Genomic DNA, 16643 nt, shown 5'->3' on the forward strand with positions numbered 1-16643 from the left:
GCTGGAGAATAATGTTTTCTAGCTCATTCCTGTAATGAGGTTGTGGGTTTTAAGGAGCCTGGGTTTTTGCAGAGGTCCTAGTATCTCCTCTTTACCTTTTGTGGGCCAAAAGCTTACTTTCCTGTTCTATCTGTGGCCTTTAGGTTCCTAGCAGAGGCCAAGCGTGAAGGGTAACTAACCATGGTTTATCATTTTGTTTTCAACAACAGCTTTACTATTTGCTCCCAGTCGTATTCTTCACTTCCCTGAAAGCACAGCTATGCCTTCAAAAATATATCTAAGTATTTTAAAGAGGCATGATTTTGTTTTTTTCAGAATTAGCTGTATTGCTAGAATCCAAAGTCCTAGAATCTATTGATACATGAAAGAGAATGTGAATAAAGATACTGTAAAGTAAAATAATCTCAAACCTTTACTTCCATCCCTGGGCTTCACATAACAATATCAAACCGCCTGGTAGCTGTTTTCGCATAGATAGCTCTTGACATCTCAAAAGCAGCACAGTCTAAACTGTGTTCTCTGAATTACTCATGTCAGTGGATGATGTTGCCATTGGTGTAGATTCTAGGAGAGTTTGTCAGTCAGGGTCAAGAAACCACTCTAGATACAGACGCACCTCATCGTATTGCACTGGGCTTTATTGTGCTTCTCAGATGTTGTATCTTTTGCAAATTGAAGGTTTGCGGCAACCCTGTGTCCATCAAGTCTATTGGCCCATTTTTTCAATTACATGTGCCAGCTTTCAACAGCACGTCCCACTCTGTGGCACATTTTGATAATCTCACAATATTTCAAATTTTTTCATCATTATTATATCTGTTATGGTGCTCTGTGGTCAGTGTTCTTTGATGTTCCTATTGTAATTGTTTTGGGGCTCCACAAACCATGCCCATGTAAGATGGCAAAGTGAATCTGTAAATGTGTGTTTTGAATGCTCCATCAACCGGCAGTTTCCTCATCTCTCTCTTTCCTCAGGCCTCTCTGTTCCCTGGAACAACGATATTGAAGTCAGGCCAATTAATAATCCTATAATGGCCTCTGAGTGTTCAATGAAAGGAATATCTCTCACTTTAAATCAAAAGCTAGAAATGATTAAGCTTAGTGAGGAAGCCAAGTTTCAGCCAAAAGCTGAAGTAGACCAAAAGCTGGGCCTTGCACACCAGTTGGCCAAGTTGTGAATGCAAAGTGAAAGTTCTTGAAGGAAATTAAAAGTGCTACTCCAGTGAACACACAAATGATAAGAAAGCCAAACAGCCTTCTTGCTGATAATAGAGAAAATTTTAGTGGTCTGGATAGATGATCCAAATCATGCACAACATTCTTTTAAGCCAAAGCCTAATCCAGAGCAAGACCCTAACTCTTTATTCCATGAAGGCTGAGAGGAGTGAAAAAGCTGCAGAAGAAAAGTTGGGAGCTAGCAGAGGTTGGTTCATGAGGGTGGAGGAAAGAGGCCATCTCCACAGCATAAGAGTACAAGGTGAAGCAGCAGGTGCTGATGGAGAAGCTGCAGCAAGTTCTCCAGATCTGCCTAAGATCATTGATGAAGGGGGAACACTTCAGAACACTAAACAACAGATATTCAGTGTCAATGAAATACCCTTATATTTGAAGAGTATAAGTCATCTAGGACTTTCATAGCAAAAGAGGAGAAGTCAAAGCTTGGCTTCAAAGCTTTAATGGACAGGCTGACTCTCTCATTAGGGGCTAATGGAGTTGTTGACTTTTAAGTTGAAGCCAATGCTCATTTACCATTCTGAAAAACCTAGGCCTGTTAAGAATGATGCTAAATGTACCCTGCCTATTCTCTGTAAATGGAACAATAAAGCCTGGATGACAGCACATCTGTTCATAGCATGGTTTAGTGAATGTTTTAAGCCCCCTGTTGAGACCTACTGCTCAGAGACAGACTCTTTTGAAAATTACTGCCCATTGGCAATGCACCTAGTCACCCAAGAGCTCTGAAGGGGAGGTACCAAAGAAACGAATGTTGTTTTCATGCCTGCTAGCACAAGATTCATTTTGCAGCCTATGGATCGAGGAGTAATTTCAACTTTCAAGTCTTATTATTTAAGAAATACATGTCTTAAGGCTGTCGTTGCCACTGATAGTGATTCCTCTGATGGGTCTTGGCATAGTAAATTGAAAACCTAGAAAGGATTCACCATTCTAGATGCCATTAAGAACATTTGCGATTTATAGGAGGTGGTCAAAATATTGACATTAATAGGAAGTTAATGGGGGAAGTTGACTCTAACCCTTGTGGATGACTTTGAGGGGTTCAAGACTTGCATGGAGAAAGTAACTGCAGTTGTGGTAGAAATAGCAAGAGAAGTTGAATTAGAAGTGGAGCCTGAAGATGGGACTGAATTGCTACAATTTCGTGATCAATCTCGAATGGATGAGAAATTGCTTCTTAAGGATGAGCAAAGCAAGTGGTTTCTTGAGATGGAATCTACTCCTGGTGAAGATGCTGTGAACACTGTTGAAATAATAACATAGGATTTAGAATATTCCATAAGCCCAGTTGATAAAGCAGTTTTAGGGTTTTAAAGGACTGACTCCAATTTTGAAAGAAGTTCTACTGTGCATAAAGTGCTGTCAAATGGCATCACATGCTAGAGAAATCTTTCATGAAAAGGAGAGTCAATAGATGCAGAAACTTCATTGTTATCTAAGAAACTGCCATTGCCGCTCCATCCTTCAGTAGCCACCACCCTGAGCAGTTAGCTGCCATCAGTTTTGCCATTAAGGCAAAACCCTCCACCAGCAAAAAGATGACAACTCCCTGAAGGCTCAGGTGATTGTTAGTATTCTTTAGCAATAAAGTATTTTAAAATCAAGATATTCCCACTAGTTTTTTAGACATAATGTTATTGGACACTTACTTGACTGCATTATAGTGTCAGCATAACTTTTACACGCACTAGGAAACCAAAAAATTAATATGACTCTCTTTTTGCAATATTAATGTTATTGTGGTGGTCTAGAACCAAACCTGCAATAAGTGTGCCTGTATTTCAGAAAGAGGGGATTTCATCCAGGGAGGAAACACAGATCTTAGTTACCATGGGAAGCAGCTACCACCGCCGCATGGAGACGCAAAAGGAAAAGGTAATGAACCTGGAGCTTGGAGGAGGTACCCCGCAGAGCACACACTGGCACACGCTGACACACCCCAGGCCCTCTGCGGGAGTGTTGGCATCCATGGAGCAGGTCTTCTGAGAGACTCTTTGGAACTGAGACCCTGCAGCGAGCATCCGTGTGGGCACAGATGGGCTTGCACTCTGCTCAGCCTGAGCCCTGACATCCCCTCCTTGTTTCGCCCCTGCTCTGTGCTTTCCAAGTCCTGGTTATATGGGCAAAATGGAGGCTACTGCCTCTAAATCAATAAAGATCCATATCTCTGCCCATCTGCCCATCTGGACAATGTGGACAGCCAAGTGTCCTGCTCAGAGTTTTGCCTCGTGGTATGATTTCTCCTTACCAGTTGTTGTCAGAGACATTTCTTCATGGAGCACCTACCATGGCTGCAGCTCATGAGGCAGTGCTGTGTGCAAGCCAAGGGCTGGTGCTCCCAAGCTGAGGGCTGGTGCTCCTCTTCATTTGCGGTGCTGGGGAGCTTCCCAGGAGAACAGAGGCAATGCAGCTGCGCCAAGGGCAGAGGGATCTGCTGCCTCTAGTTGTGCCATCTGCCTGTGCCTCAGGACCTGCTTGAACACAATTTTGTTTGGAAGAAGTGAGATTTCCACGCAATGACTGAGTACGATGATTGAGTGTGATGATTGAGTATGGCTGCTGCTTCTGTCTGTGCTTAGGGCTTGATGATCAGATCACACGCATTTTTTGATGTGCAGTGCTCAGTGTACAGCATGCCCACATGATGGAGTAGATGGGGAAGCCAGGAGCTGTGTCCGGACAGGAGAGAAGTTACCTGCAGAAGGGACACTGCTTTCCTGCCACACCTCAGCAGCTGGCCTGTGATTCTCCCGTGGGCCCCCCAGAGGCCCCACACAGCCTGCTTGTTCATCCCTGACACTGTGGGTGCCAGTGGCCATGCAGGTCTTCACAGCCTGCCATATGACATAGGTAGGCTTTGTATCATATGTTACCTCCCAGATTCAAAAAGCCCCACCAAAGTCGGCCTCGTGGTGGTGAAGATGCCCCCACCTGCTCCACATCACTGGAGCTTGAAGCCTCTCTGAGCCAAGGGGAGCCGGCTTACTTCCCACCTCTGTGCACTTGTGTTGTTCGGGTATGAGGTGCCCAAAGCTTCCTGGTCAACAGGCCCCAAGCGCGTGCTGTCCTCAGTGTGCTTTCTGTCCCTGTGATTGAGGTCTTTGTGGATGAGGTCAGGCTGTATTGGTCTGGGCAGGAAGTGGAAACAGAGCAGGTTAAACAGGGAAGTTTAGTATAAAGAAGCGCTAAGTGTGGTAGAAGAGTCACATGCGTCAGATGTGAAGAAACTCCCTCAGGTCACCCAGGACTGAGCAAGAACAGCCCAGGAAGGAACATCTTGGAGGGGCGCAGACCTCGGCCCACTGTGCAGCAGAGGTGGCTGCTTTGGCCAGGCTGGAGCTGGTCCACAGTCGCTGGATTGGCAGGAGGCTGCCCTCTGGAGTGCAGGTGGGGAGTGGGCGGTCACAGCTGATGGCATCCTGTGCCCAGAGAGTGCAGAGGGTGTGGGAACCCTCTGGGCTATAGACAGGGTACAGATAGGCCCCACAGGTGCCTTCAGAGGGAACCAGGATGCTGGCGCGGGCCCCAGGCCTCCCGGAGCTGGTGTGGGCAGGAAGCGTTGGGGTGCCAGTCTCTGGATTGAGAGGCCTATGGAAAGGCTATCACCAGGCTGAGGTGGTGGGGTCACAGAGGGATCAAGGGCCCAGTGTTGGGGCCACGCTTCCCTGCACACACTCACACCCACTCCAGGACCATGGCGTGGAAGCCCCTGCCTCTTGCGGTCTCCTTCCAGGGCTTTCGGCTGAGAACGGGGGCTCACTCCAAGGACAGCAGCTGAGCAGTCTGTGCGCTACACAGGGCACGGTCTGCAGGGCGCCTTCGGCACCTGAGGTGGCAAGTGGGTCACTGGCACAGGCGGATGGAGTCAGCCAGTTTCTTCCTTAAAGGGCCAGAGGGTAAATATTTTAGGCTTTGTAGGCCATTTGGTCTCTGTCTCATATTCTTCTCTGTGTCCTTTTATGTCTCTTTAAAAATGCAGAACCACTCTTAGCTCGTGGGGTGCAGGCCAGATGTGCCCGATGGGCACAGCATGTTGGCCCCAGGCCTGAGTCTTGATGTAGGTCTGCAGCAGGACGTGAACAGGCACTGCTGGCCTTGCCAGGCGACAGCAAATAGCTTCTGGTGGCCCTTCAAATTGGCGGTGTGAGACCAAATTGCTAGCTCAATCTTTATATCAGAAGCCAGGGCCTGCATTCTTGTATAGATATGCTCTGTGACAACAGCGTATCTGAAATAGCTGCAGTTGGGGTTGCCCGCCTGATTTAAGTTTATGATCATGCACTGTCATTCTCCAAGAACCCGCTGCTGCGACGCAGGCCAAACAGCTGGGTTTAGTGGGGTGTGGTAAAAGGCAGCACCCAGCACCTTTCACAACCTCCATGGTGCTCCTAACTCTCCATCCCACCAACACTGCAGTGTTGCTTTTGGTTGACTATTTTCACAGGTGAGGGAATGTCCCGGGGCATCCCTCTGGTCCTTCCTGTCATCATTGGCTCTGTAGCCATGGAGTGAGTGCTCTGTGGTCGTCCTGCCAGTGCCAGGTCTGCCTATTACAACACACATACAGGGATTGGAGAAATAACCGCAGGTTGGATACACTGACCCCACTGGGCCCTCTGAGGTGGACTTGGGCCACAGCTTCCGGGTCCCTGCTTGGCCGTAGACCCTGTGATGTGTTGGGTCCAGCAGGACTGGCATTGATTCAGGGTCTGGGGGTAGTTCCCTCTCCCCATGGTCAGCTCTCCTATAAAATAGCCATGGGTCCTTCCCCAAGGGGACCTGGGTTCCTCTAAACTGAGGGGCCATAGGCCTGTGAGCTGGCCTAGGTGAAGAGCTGAGAGAGGCCGTGCTTCTGCACGGTGGTCATCGGGCCAGCTTTCTGTCTCTGTCCTGAGCCTTTCTGGCATGTGGAGTGGGGGCTGAGCAGCCTGCCTGTCTTTTTCTCTCTTGGCCTCTGCTGCAGCTCCATCTGGGCTAGACTGCTCTGATTGGCACATCATGCCTGCGCCCACTGTGTCTCTGGAGCTCACGGCCAGCGAGCCCCTGACACCTCCACTTCTCAGCACCCCCTTCCTGTTGGGGCAGCAGCCTGTTGTGATGCTGGCACCACCTCCTGCTGCCTCCTGGCCAGCAGAGCTTGTCAGAGGCGCGGGTGCCCCTCACCAGTGCCTGGAGGATAAGAGACTTGGTGTCATCCTTGTCTTGCTCATCAGCCTTGCCGCCTTCTGCAGTCAGTCTCTGCCCCTGCACACTCAGGCGATGCAATCTGTACATGGTGCCATCCCTAAGGCATTTAAAAGGCCATCGAGGAAGGTATGTTTAGGCCCAGATCTTCAGACATCCTGTTGTGCACCCCGAGGTGTACCTGCATCAGGTGAGCGCCCAGTGAGGCTGTCATTTGTCCTCATCCATCCTGCTCAGCTCCTGCCAGACTCAGAGATGGCCGCGGGCTCTAAAAATAGTCCCATCTTAATGTACTGCTTATGCAGCCCTGGAAACCTCCTCCTCCTCCAGCTGGGGATCAGATTATGTCCCCCAGGCAGGGCATTGTTCGCCCTTTAGCCGGACTGACTGGAGCTACTATTCATGCTCACAAAGGCTCTGATCTCCTTTGAATTCCTGTAAGCCTTTTGCCTGGTAATCCCTTCCAGCGGGCAGCACACCCATGGCTGCAGTTGGCGGTCGCGAATATGCCTCCCTCCCTTCATTTTGCCCTGATTATCTCTTTATCTCATTAAGGGCCTTGAGCTCTTGTGTTAACATGTGAAAAGTAGGTAGTGGCATCAAATTGGCTTTAAAGACGCAACTTGGAATTTTCTCTTTCAAAGCAGGGGGCTGTTATGGGAGTCAGGAGGCTCCATTCATTCTGGACATCAGTGCTAATGAGCCGTTTGAACTTGGAAAAGTCAGTGGCTTCACTGGGCCTCAGTTTCCTCATTTGTGAAATGAAGGGGCTGTGTTCATTCAGCATGATATCGGAGTTCCCTTTCAGCCTAGGTATCGTGTGGTTCTCTGACTTCTGTCGGCACAGACACGGTTTCTGTGGGCCGTGCTGCTGCGGTTTGTGCCATATGTCTGGTTTTATGTGGCAGCCTTGAGCCCTGCCCTCTGCCGGCTCCTAGTCATTGTGATATTAATTCGGCACAGGAAGTTACATTACAGAACCTCAGTTCAGGAGCGTGTGAAAACCATAGATAAAAGATGAAATGCCTCCCTGCTTATTAACAGCATTTTCCTTCTAAAGATCAGGTTTTCCTTCTTAAAAGCTCCTTAGTTTCTTTGATAGCTGCTGGATGTGTGTTGAACACTCTGTTGGGATCAACACAGCTACAGAAATCCTCAGAGTTTCGGAGCCAATGAGTATGTCCCCATGGGTGCTTCTTCCTTAGTGCTGTTTACCTTCCATTTCATCTGCCTCTGAGGATGTGGAGTTTCTGGAGGTAGGAATGCCAACTGTATTTCCTGAGCCCTAAGCACACTCCTTCTTCAGCAACGTGTGCAGCTTTGTTCATTTTTTTGGGTGACGATGCCAGAGACACCTCCTGCCTGCACACCCCTCTAATGTTCTGGTCTTCCTCAGGGTGGTTTCTGGTGTTCACATACTTTATTAAGGCACTTTGAACTCACCTCGTACCCACCAGATTTTCAGACTAAATTCTAGAAGGACAATTTTATAATCTTTTGGAAAATCTATGTAAATTTTTCATACACTAGAAATTTCATTAATTTTATTTTACTTTTAGTTACCAATTTTTAGAAAAATGCATTGGGGCCAGGTGCGGTGGCTCAAGCCTGTAATCCCAGCACTTTGGGAGGCTGAGGAGGGCGGATCACAAGGTCAGGAGTTTGAGACCAGCCTGACCCAACATAGAGAAACCCCGTCTCTACTAAAAATACAAAAATTAGCTGGGCATGGTGGCGGCACCAGTAATCCCAGCTACTCAGGAGACTGAGGCAGGAGAATCCCTTGAACCCGGGAGGTGGAGGTTGCAGTGAGCCGAGATGGTCACTCCAGCCTGGGTGACAGAGCGAGACTCGGTCTCAAAACAAACAAACAAAAACAGCATTGGTTCATAGTGTTTTGCAAAGGAATGGGGTGAGGTTGTCTTCTTGTGTCACGTGAACTCTCATGTGGCTGACATAGTTGATGCTTCTACCCACTGCAGTTCCCTTTTTTGATCTGTCCTGCCCAGAGGAAGCCTCCTCTGGCCCCTGCCTTTGACACTTCCCTAGCAGTGCTGGGAGCTTCCTTATTTGCCGTACACAGGAAAGTCTTTATTTATCCAGTTCTTCTGGGGCATGGCAAGCTGAAGATGATGGGGACATTCATTACAATAAGGAAGCAGCCTGCGTATCCATCAGTGCTAATGAGCTGGATGAACGGATAAAGAAACATGGTACAAATGGAGCACTGCTCAGCCCTAAGAAGGAAGGAAATCCTGCCATCCGCAGCAGCAGGATGAACCTAGAGGTCTTGAGTGGAATAAACCCAGCACAGAGAGTCAGACACCACGCAATCTCACTTACATGCAGAATCTAAAAATACTGAAGTCACAGAAGCAGAGCAGGTGATAACAGGCTGGCGGGAGGGCGGATGGGGAAAAGGGAGATGTTGGTGAAAGGATACAAAGTTTCAGTTAGGGGGAGAAATGAGTTCCAGAGATCTATTGGATGGCTTGCTGACCACAGTTAGTAACAATGTATCACGGTAACTGAAGTTATTAGCAATGTATCATATACTTGAAAATTGTTAAGAGAGTAGATTTCAAGTGTCTTCACAACAAAAAATGATAAGTATGTAAGGTAATGCAAATATGAATTGGCTTGACTTAGCCATTCCACAATGTATACACATATCAGAACGTTATGTTGTATACTATAAATATATGCATTTTTTAATTAGTTAGATAGTAAGAAAGTTAATGGTGCTGCAGCATCATTTGTTGGGGACACAGAGCCATCTGGAAATACCGGATTCCAGGCCTCTGTGTGCTATTACTGGGGCAAGGAAACTGACAGAGGAGCTGGGTCCGGCACCGTGCCGCGTCCTGGGGAAGGCGCTGGCCGCACCGTGCCGCCTCCTGGGGAGGGCGCTGGCCGCACTGTGCTGCATGCTCTTGCTGCATGAACCGGGCTCACCTAGGTGGTACGATGTGATGTGGATAGGAGATCCTGGGCCCACTCCTGCTTGTTGCATAGTGCAGTTCTGTGGCTTCTCTGATTATGTGCTATTTGTAGTGGTGGGGCCGTTGGGGGGTGGTCTCTGGTCAGGGCATCAGGGCTTTGTTTTTGCAGCCAAGAAAGGCAAACTCATACTTGGACTAAGTGTCGGATGAACCTCTTCCCGTTCTCAGGATGGAAGGGGCTCCAGGCATCACCTTGCCACATGCAGTACTGTGGGTGGGTCTCCAATTTCTCAGTCTTTTTACTTCCAGGCTTCTAACCAGTCACCAGGCAGTTGGCCACGCCCTTGAGCATGGGCCACTTTTTGCACGCCGCAGGGATGGCCAGAGCAGTGCTGGGGGCCCTGCCTCATGATCACCGTTCTTCACAATCAGCTTTCCCTCCATGCTCTCCCAGCCCTCTGCTGAGCGTAGCCGTCTGACAGCGCCTGCCCATGTTTGGCTTATGCCCTCTTCCGAACTCATTGATCTGTAAAGCAGCTCAGATCTCTTCTCCTTCTTCAGCTAAAAGTACAGGACTCCCACATGGCCACAGGCATGAGTGCAGGGAGGGTCCGGGGCAGAGAAGTCTTGTATGGTTTGGGCACCTACCATGCAGTTTTCTGGTGCTCTCTGGTCCTGCCTGACTCTGTCCTGTGTGCACCGTCTCTACTTTGTAGTCAATCACTGCTGGCCCTGCCCGACCCTGTGCCGTGGTGGGTATGACTGAGCTCTTCTCATGAGTGACACATGGCACTTGGTGCCCCATGGCCAGGAGCTCCATTATCAGGACCCGGAGGCATGGTCAGAGCTGTTTATCAAAAGACATGGTTCTGTGCTGCAGATGGCATGGCTTGCTCCAGAACCCCGGGACCACATGGTGACTCCAACCGGGCTCTCCACAAAGTCCACGCTGCATGCTTTCTACCACCGACAACTTCCACACCGGCAGGTCTACTAGGCGTCCCCAGAAGCACGGCTGCCTCTCCCCAGCTTGATCTTGCTGTAGTGCCCTCTTGGCCTAAGCTGGCAGCCTTACGTGCTACCCCAGCATCTGGGCTGATTCAGCCTTCCTAGGTGTGTAACGTGTCACCTCTAGAATGAAGAGGCCTGGCAGGCATTACAGCGTCTTTTCTGCTTTTGCTCTGGAGGGGAAGTCCTGGTGTCCTCAGCAGAAGTAGCAGGTCCTGGAATCGCCATAGCTTGTGTCTCCTGCCGTCTTGCCAAGGTCTTCTGCATGCTCCTCCTATGTCGTCACTGTAATGTCATGAATGCAGTGGGTCCATGTGACGTTCTGTGGGCTGCCCAGGTCTCTTTGGACTGTATTATGATAGAAAATGGGAGACCAGCACAGCTCTGTGGCAAGAGTGTATACTGTCTTCCTTTGCTTGTGAATGCGGATGGTTTCTCATCTTCTTTCTTCATTGGGATAGGACAGCATGCATTTGGCGGTCCGTGTACACACATCATGTGCCTGAGGGCCTGGGAATCTGCTCTAACAAGACTCCACGGCTGGCACTGTGGATCTGAGTGGGCTCCTGCTTTGTTGAGCTTAGAGTCATCCACAGGCATTCTCCAGGGCCCATTAGCTTTCTGCAGAAGCCAATGGTGAATTCGGCAAAGCCACACCCACTTCATATCCTTGATCGTTAAAGTAAGCGCAGGTCTCTACCACTCTTTGATGGGATGGGGAGGCAGTTTCAGAGGCTTCTATGTGACCTTCCCATTAACTCCACAGGTCACAGACCCAGTATGGGTATTTCACAAACTGCCCAGTATGTCAATCCTATTTGACCTTAACAGACCCTGGAATTGCCCACTAGGTGCATCCACAGACTCGAAGGATCTACGGTAAGCCAGGCTTTGCCTAGGACTTTACTTATTACCTGGCATCCCCATGCCCCACTCGGGCCGGAGGACAGTGGGACACTGGGTTGCTGGACCCCTGTGCGTGTCTTTGTGTTCAGCAGACCTGGAAATGTGTGGGGATTACCCTTTGCCCAGGGAATGGTATTCAGGAAAATGGCCGTGGGTCCCTTTGGGTACGGACTAGGGTAATCGTTGCAGTGTACACCTGCCCTAGGGTTGCAGGTTCCTAACTCGTGGGGAATCTGACCATCTTTACAGTCAGTGGGTTCCAGCTCTGAAGCTGCCTCGAATCTGGATCTGGGTAAGGGATTGTGACTGTGAGCGGGGTGACTTCCCTCAGCCTTCCGCTCATTCATTCTTGTTTTCTTTTTAATATGTATGTACGTTATGTATGTTTGCACTCATGTGTGCATGTGTCAGGCAGGCAGTACTCTCCTTGCGTGCCTTGTCTGTTTCACCCCTAGGAATACCATCTCTATTTACTGTCTCCACAGCCCTCTGCCAGTTGAGCTTCCTTGGCCGGCACTCTGGTCTCGTTGGTCATTATGATAATCGCCACCCCCTGACTTCTGGCAGTTACATACCGTCACCCGACCACATTTACTTGGGGCTGGGTTTAACTGCCCAAGTCAGAAAGCTGGACAAGGCTTATTATCAACAAGCCAAGCTTTGTGACAGCTTCTTCTGAGAGTGGAATTATTGGGTCATCTGGTAAGTGAATGTTCAACTGCAAAAGTGTTTTCCAAAATGTGTGTACTGTTTCACACTCTTTTTTCACAATCTGTGAGAGATCCAGTTACTGTACATCTTTGCCAATACTTGCTATTGTTGGTCTTTTTTAAATGAAAATTTCACCACTCTAGTAAGATGTGTGGTGAGTCTCACTTGGTTTCACTTTGCCTCCTTCCAATTATTAATAATGTTGAGCATCTTTTCTGGTGCTTGTTGACCATTCATATGTTTTCTTTTGTGAAGTGTCTGATTTGGTGTAAGGTACATTTAAAAAAATTGGGTTGTTTCATTATTAAGCTGTGGGAGGTCTTTATATTTATTCTGGATACAGGCCTTTTGTCAGATATATGTATTATAAATATCTCCCCCAGTCTGTCTTTTCTTTTCTTTTCTTTTCTTTTCTTTTCTTTTCTTTTCTTTTCTTTCTTTCCTTTCTTTCCTTCCCTCCTTCCCTTCCTCCCTCCCTCCCTCCCTTCCTTCCTTCCTTCCTTCCTTCCTTCCTTCATTTTTTGAGATGGAGTCTCGCTGTGTTGCCCAGGTTGTAGTGCAGTGGCACAATCTTAGCTCACTGCAACCTCCACCCCCCAGATTCAAGCAATTCTCTTGCCTCAGCCTCCCAAGTAGCTGGGATTATAGGCGCCTACCACCATGCCCAGCTAATTTTTATATTTTTAGTAGAGACGGGGTTTCACCATGTTGGCCAGGCTGCTCTCAAACTCCTGACCTCATGATCCACCTGCCTTGGCCTCCCAAAGTGCTGGGATTACAGGCGTGAGCCACCATGCCCGGCCAGTGCTTCATTTCTTTAATAGTGTCTTTCTAAAAGCAGAGTTTTTCATTTTGATTTTAAAGAAGTTTTAAATTTTGATGAAGTCCAATTAATAGGGTCTTTTGGTGAATAGAAGTTCTTAATTTTAATAGATTCTATGTTATTAGTCTTTTTCTGTATGATCCAGCTTTTTTTCCTGCCATTTAAGGAATCTTTGCTTGTGCCAAGGCTGAGAAGATATTCTACTATGTATTCTTGAAAAGATTTGTATTATTTTATCTTTACATCTTTATCATCAGTCTATCTGGAATTGGTTTTTGAGTATGTTATGAGGTAGGATACAAGTTTATTTTCTTTCATATGGATATACAATTGATCCAGCATCGTTTATTGAAAAGACCATCCTTTCTCCACTCTGAGTGTTATTTTGGTAGTAAAACAAGTGACCATCTTTCTAAGGGTCTGTTTCTTTCCAGCTTCCAAAACTTCATTGCTCTTCTATCCTTGTGGGTTTATGTTTTTAAAAGAAAATAGAAAGAAAAACCCCTCTTTGTTACAACATTAGAAAGGTTTCAGAATGGAGTAAAAGTTGAAGTGAGTGTAGATTCTCTTATCTATATTTTCTTGGAGGTTCCTCCATTGCCTTCTCTACTCTATGAAGTTGATGGACTGTGGGGAGAGAGGTGAATAGCGCTACATGAACCGCATATGTGGAAACTTCATTGTCCAGCTGGTCACTTAAACATCGTATCTGGTGTAGACTTTGAAGGGAGGTAGCTTACCTGAGAGTGGAAAATCTTACTTCACCTGTACCACTTTTGCTTTATTGAGGGCGACGTAGATGTAGTTAAGGAGTTTGGTGAGCTGGCATTTACAGGAAAGTCACTTTCTTTACACCTGAACAGAATTCTCCAAAGAAGGAACTTGTTGGGGATGTGGGGGGGAGTGTCTGCCATTAGTCATTTCTTCCACAGAATAGCTGTTTTTGCTATTCCCTGCCTTTGTCATCTTGTGTATTTCATTCATTTTGAAGTGCAGCCACAATTTAGTGCTCCCATTATTAGTTCTATAACTTGTAAGATTAGACATGTATTTTTCTACCATTTAGAAAGATTAAGATAATCTACACCTCTGTTGGGTTAGTGTGTGCTAGTGGGTTAGGCATTCATTTTTTTCTTTCCTACTCCAAATTGCCAACTTTCCCTTCGGTTATTTTTGTGTTTCCAGGAGTGCCATCGCCAATCTCATGGGCTCTGCAGAAAGATCGTGTAACTGAAAATTTCAGCAAATAAATAAATAAATAAATAAAATTCTCATGTAGACAGAACTGTCTGTGCACTCCATTTTTGTAAAGTTGGAAGTGTGAACATTATATGAATATATGATGAAGGAGTTTTTTTTCTTTAAGCCATAATTGCATGTTCTTTTAGACCCAGTATGGTATATAAAATGGGCACTGAATTTGGAATCAGAAAATCCTGGTTGAAATCTTAATCTTTTAACTTCTTATCATTCGATCATGGTTAACAATGGTATTAATATTCACAAAGCTAGATATTTTGTCATTGAGTTCGTTGCTGTATTGCTTGGTCGATTAGTTGATATTGAGATCGCAAGAGCATCATCACCAGTAAGTGATACATTTTCGATTGTAAGATAAGGTCGTTGTTATTTTGTAATGCCATGCTGTTTTTCTTCTTGTACTACCCATGAAATGTTTTTTTATGTTCTAACGCAATATATAATATTTTTATATTCTTCACTTGTTATGAATTGATGATTTAATGTCGAATCCTGTTTGCTATTTTATGATTATTCATTAAAGGCCATCTTTAAAAGGGAGAGGTGTTTAGCACATATTCAATTGAAAACTAAATGGAAAGCAAATTCTGAAAGGATTTATGTTCAAGAATTCAATGTTAAATCTAATTTTTTAAAAATGTATCATATTGAGAAATTTTCTAGAGCATCAGAGACCTTCCTTGAAAACAAGTGACCCCGGTCTTTCTAATGCAGGTTGAGTCTCTATCCACAAAGTGGCTTTTCTAGGTACTCTAGATTCCTGGAGCATCTTAAAAATAAAGAGTATCAAGACTCGGGGAGACCGAGCAGCCACCAGCAGGACCGTGTAAGGATGGGACTCTCATTTCTAGGAGAAGAGGCTGTATTGATGGTGACATGACCAGGCTGGGCTGCCACCTGCTGCCCACCAGGGCTCCAGGCCTCAGCATGCGATGCCTCTGAATGGCATTACCTTCCGGTCCCAGATACTCATCACTTTAGGTAAACTGAGGCAGAATAACATGAGTGACAGGATTTCCGAATGGAATATTGCTCAGTGTGCCTAATAGTCATTTAAGGTGATCTCATACAGCTGTGGAGAGAAAACCCGTTTAATGCCAACCTTAGACACCAGCTGCGTGCATGGTGATTATATCTTTAGTCCCCCATTTTGCAGCCTTTTTTGAAGAACTATTGAAGAAGAACGGAAGGAAATCGATTTTGAGGAAATTAAATTTTCTTTTGAAACAGGATGATGGTTTTTAAAACAAAGAGAAAGCAGGGAACAGGATGCTGATTATGAACGGTGCCGGGTTCTGCCTGCCGACTCAGGCTGTGCTTCTCCCTGCTCCGTCTTTGCTGCCTGCAATCGTAAATATTTTAAAGAGCAGATGCGTGCTGCTTATGGATTTGTGTAAATGTGCGTGTGCTGTCTGCAGAATGCGGGGCACACCGTGCTCTGTTGACATTATCCATTATGCTCTGTTGCTCAGCTTCAGACAGCAAAGTCCTGACATGTGCAGCCGTGTGGAGGATGCCGAAGGAATTGGAATCAGGCAGCCACGAGTCCCCTGATGATTCATCCAGCACTGCGCAGACCCTGGAGCTGCTCTGTCACCTTGACAACACAGCCCATGGCAACATGGCCTGGTAGGATTTTGCATATTTCATGCGCCCAGAACGAGCCTGCAGGTTGGTCAGGTGCAGGAGCTTGTGCAGATTCCTTTGCAGGAGCCACCGTCCACGCCTCGGAAACGCTCCTTTCTTTTAAAAAGCTGCTAGAATTTGATTTTTAATTTTAGTCCCTGTATTTTCTAGATTAGCCGCATTGACAGAAATGTAGCCAGCGCACCTGCATCCCCACTTTCTCCTCTTCATCTAAGAGGAGTGTTGCCCGTGGGGACCTGCCAGAGGGTAAAGGGTCAGGCACTGCACTGCCCTCGAGCGCTGTGTGGCTTTTCAGCTTGGTCAGTATGCATTTATTCACACTCACACAGCAATTATTTACCACTTCAGGTTGAGGCTTACAATCCCTTCCTCCCGTGGACAAAGCATGAATGCGTGGTGTGCCTGTGGGGCTGCATGCCCAAGCCCGCCCCTGTCCGGCATGTGGTGTGTCATTCACGTGGCTCCCTGGCCAGTCGCTGCTTCATGAGCTTGGAGGCCTGGCTGTGTGCACCCGGTGGTCATTCCCAGGGACCTCTCCACGGCAGTCACAGCTGCTCTCTGAAGGCCCTGAGGCCTTGGTAAAAATTAAGAAGCCGTATTTTCTAAAGGAGATTGCGGGGGCATGCTGTTGTTATGAGTGTTTACAATAACGATAGTGATTGTTTTACTTAATGCATTAACACATACACATGTGCGTGTGTGTCTGCAAGAGACAAATCGTTTGTACAGTGACTTCTGTCTAGTCAGTTCTACCAATTAAATAAATTTAATACAACAAATACTTATTAAATACCTGGTACACAAACCCTGCCAGGCTCCAGGAACACCAAGGTGACAAGTTAGAGGCCCCGGCCTCCGAGAGTCATGATCTCCACGGGGAGACCCAGGGTGTACATAACTAACTGTGGCTGGGCCAGCCGTGGCGT

General features: G+C 47.0%; 1 protein-coding gene across 5 annotated transcripts in view; it reads left to right on the forward strand.

Annotated features, from left to right (window-relative positions):
• Positions 1 to 16643, forward strand: part of EIPR1 (EARP complex and GARP complex interacting protein 1) — a 186933-nt gene that overhangs the window by 103678 nt on the left and 66612 nt on the right. For all 5 annotated transcript variants that reach the window (XM_004028772.4, XM_063696081.1, XM_055378706.2 and 2 more), the window contains one exon: positions 15543 to 15699. In XM_004028772.4, coding sequence (XP_004028821.1) covers positions 15543 to 15699 — 157 coding nt within the window. The remainder of the gene's footprint in view (positions 1 to 15542; positions 15700 to 16643) is intronic.

This window comes from Gorilla gorilla, chromosome 12, assembly GCF_029281585.2.
Source record: "Gorilla gorilla gorilla isolate KB3781 chromosome 12, NHGRI_mGorGor1-v2.1_pri, whole genome shotgun sequence".
Classification (NCBI taxonomy): domain Eukaryota; kingdom Metazoa; phylum Chordata; class Mammalia; order Primates; family Hominidae; genus Gorilla; species Gorilla gorilla.